Genomic DNA, 3,096 nt, shown 5'->3' with positions numbered 1-3,096 from the left:
GAATGAATGAATGAATGAATGAATGAATGGGACTCTGCATCCATCACCTCACCTGCAGCCATGACTCACCTGTGTCCCCTGACAGTCCCCTCCTAGCACTGCCCACGCCCGAGGCTGGCCAGGGTGGCTCCTTCCTGGTTTGGGGCTGGCCTCATGCCCTCTGCCCTGTTGCTTCCCCTGTGAAAGCAGAAGTCAGGAGAGGATCTTTCAGGACATTGCGGTTCCCGAGGCTCCTCCTCTGCGGATGGTCACTGTCCCTCTGCCAGGCTTTCTGCTCGAGGAGTTTCCTTCCCCGCCAGGCCGGCCCAGAAGCCGGATGGTCCTGGGACAGGCCCAGCCCCAGAGCCCAGAGATGCTGCTGCTGCCCCTGCTGCTGCCCGTGCTGGGGGCGGGTGAGTGGGTCGGCGGTTGGGGGTCCCATGCAGGGACTGGGGCCGCCGCTGAGCCTCTGCATCTCCCCAGGGTCCCTGAACAAGGATCCCAGTTACAGTCTTCAAGTGCAGAGGCTGGTGACGGTGCAGGAGGGCCTGTGCATCATGGTGCCTTGCAACCTCTCCTACCTCTGGGATGGCTGGAGTGAGTCTACTGCTGCTTATGGCTACTGGTTCAAAGAAGGGACCAACACAAATACGGGTGCTCCTGTGGCCACAAACAACCAGAGTCGAGAGGTGGAAATGAGCGCCCGGGGCCGATTCCAGCTCACTGGGGATCCCGGCAAGGGGAGCTGCTCCTTGGTGATCAGAGACGCGCAGAGGGAGGATGAGGCACGGTACTTCTTTCGGGTGGAGAGAGGAACATATGTGAGATATAATTTCAGGAACAATGGGTTCCTTCTAAAAGTAACAGGTATGGAATGGGATGGGAACCGCTGCCTCTCACACTGGAGAGGGACCCTGGGGACAGGCTATGGGCTGAGCAGAGAGGGCTCTCAGGGACCCCTGCAGCATTAGAAACCCCCCACCCCCGTCTCTGTCCCAGCCCTGACTCAGAAGCCTGATGTCTTCATCCCTGAGACTCTGGAGCCCGGGCAGCCAGTGACGGTCATCTGTGTGTTTAACTGGGCCTTTGAGGAATGTCTAGCCCCTTCTTTCTCCTGGACGGGGACTGCCCTCTCCACCCAAGGAACCAAACCAACGACCTCCCACTTCTCAGTGCTCAGCTTCACGCCCAGCCCCCAGGACGACGACACCAACCTCACCTGCCACGTGGACTTCTCCAGAAAGGGTGTGAGCGCACAGAGGACCGTCCGACTCCGCGTGGCCTGTGAGTGTGGCCTGGGACGCTGGGGCGTGCAGACAGACCCGGTGGGTGAGGAGGGGGAGGAGCCCAGTGGGGCAGTGAGCGGCTGCCAGCTCAGGAGCGTCCAGGGAGAGGAAGCCGTGAGGTCCCAGGATGCGGGCTCAGCCCTGGGAGGGGGATGGGAATGGCGTCTGGTCCTCTGTCCTGGAAGCCCAGAAAAGCCAGTTCCTGCGGCTCCTCTGTGCTGCTGACAGCCAGCCCCCCACCACGCTGAGCTGGGTCCTGCAGGACAGAGTCCTCTCCTTGTCCCACCCCTTGGGCTCCCAGCACGTCTCTCTCAGCCTCTCCGTGCACTGCGAGTGGGGAAAGGGGGGCACCTGGGTCCCAGGAAGGGGCCCCTGCTGAGTCCTGTCCTCCCTCCCCACAGACCCCCCACAGCTGCTGGGCCCCTCCTGCTCCTGGGAGGCTGAGGGTCTGCACTGCAGCTGCTCCTCCCAAGCCAGCCCGGCCCCGGCTCTGAGCTGGTGGATTGGTGGGGAGCTGTTGGAGGGGAACAGCAGCCAGGGCTTCTTCGAGGTCACCCCCAGCTCAGCCAGGCCCTGGGTCAACAGCTCCCTCAAGCCTCCAAGTGGGGGCTTGGCTCCAACCTCAGGCTCCGCTTGGAGGCCCAGAACGTCCATGGGACCCAGAACTCTCGTTTCCTGCTGGACAGTCAGGGTGTAGGGTAGGGAGGCCTGGGCTCTCCAGGTCCCACAGCCAAGGGTGTAGGAAGGGCCTGGAGAACCCAGATTGAAGTTGCAATAAGAAAGGAAGGACTCAGGACTGTAGTTTAGCAGGTGAACGGGCCTCATCCCACTTTTCCAGGCAAATCAGGGCCCGTGACGGGGCTGGTTGTGGTGGCTGTCGGGGGGATGGCTACGAAGATCCTGCTTCTCTGCCTCTGCCTCATCCTCCTCAGGTAAGCCCCGCCCCAGGGTCCAAGGGGAGGGGTGGAGAGGGCAGAGGATACACCGCTCAATCCCAGATCTTAATCCTGGGGGTGCTTGGACAGTTTAAGACGCCTGCGGCCAGGCAGAGGCTGAGTTGATCGTGATGATTCCACACGGGCCAATGTTGTCAGTCCCCAACTCTGGACCAATTTCCAGGCTGGGGAGGTTCCTGCTCTCATCGGGGAGGTCCTGGGGGCTACGCCTGCTCTCTCTGCCTCAGTCCCCTCCAGCCCCTTAGCAGGGCACAGCGAGGTGAGTCTGCTGCCTTCTGAGCCCCAATGCGGCCACACTCACAGGCCCTGGTCTCTTCATCCAGAGTGAGGTCCTGCAGGAGGAAGGCAGCAAGGGCAGCACTGGGCATGCAGGCTGCAGACACTGTCACAGACTAATCTCCAGGTGAGTGTCGTGGGCCTCTTCCCTTCCAACATCCTGCTGGACACCTCCCCCTCGATGGCCCCAAGGATTGTTCCACTCAATGTGGCCATAACTGACTTGTCACCTCCCTTTCCAAGCCCACTTCTCCTGTTGAGAGCCCCATCCCTCTGATGACGTGGTAGCCCCATCTCTAATGTCAGAACCCAGGTGTGGGTGTCCACCTTGACCTCCCTCCCTCCTCTAGATCCCATAAATCACTAGCTCTTGTCCCTCCTCCTATGTACAGGTCACCTTGGAGCCCTTTTCTTCATCCTGGCCCCAGTCATGCCTGGACCTCACCTCTTCCCTGGTCACTGAACCCTCCTCATCTCTTGCCTCCATCTCTCCCAAAACAGACTCCAGACTGCTTCCAGATGCCTCCTCATCCAGTTCCTCCACTGTCTGAGCGGCCGTGTTTCCTCTGCAGGCCTTGCATGGTCTGTCCTCTGCTGGG

At 60.9% G+C, this 3,096-nt stretch overlaps 1 protein-coding gene across 1 annotated transcript in view; it reads left to right on the top strand.

Moving 5' to 3' along the window:
- Positions 1 to 256: 256 nt before the first annotated feature.
- Positions 257 to 3,096, top strand: part of LOC105529010 (sialic acid-binding Ig-like lectin 16) — a 9,008-nt gene continuing 6,168 nt past the window's right edge. Inside the window, 7 exon segments of the mRNA XM_011966064.1 lie at positions 257 to 392; positions 463 to 846; positions 979 to 1,263; positions 1,296 to 1,304; positions 1,343 to 1,598; positions 1,892 to 1,963; positions 2,104 to 2,197. Of these exon segments, the coding sequence (XP_011821454.1) occupies positions 317 to 392; positions 463 to 846; positions 979 to 1,263; positions 1,296 to 1,304; positions 1,343 to 1,598; positions 1,892 to 1,963; positions 2,104 to 2,197 (1,176 nt within the window). The 5' untranslated portion in view covers positions 257 to 316.

This window comes from Mandrillus leucophaeus, unplaced genomic scaffold (assembly GCF_000951045.1).
Source record: "Mandrillus leucophaeus isolate KB7577 unplaced genomic scaffold, Mleu.le_1.0 Scaffold74, whole genome shotgun sequence".
Taxonomy (NCBI): Eukaryota; Metazoa; Chordata; class Mammalia; order Primates; family Cercopithecidae; genus Mandrillus; species Mandrillus leucophaeus.
The sequence above is the reverse complement of the archived record's forward strand: the minus strand, read 5'-3'. Positions and strand labels throughout refer to the sequence as shown.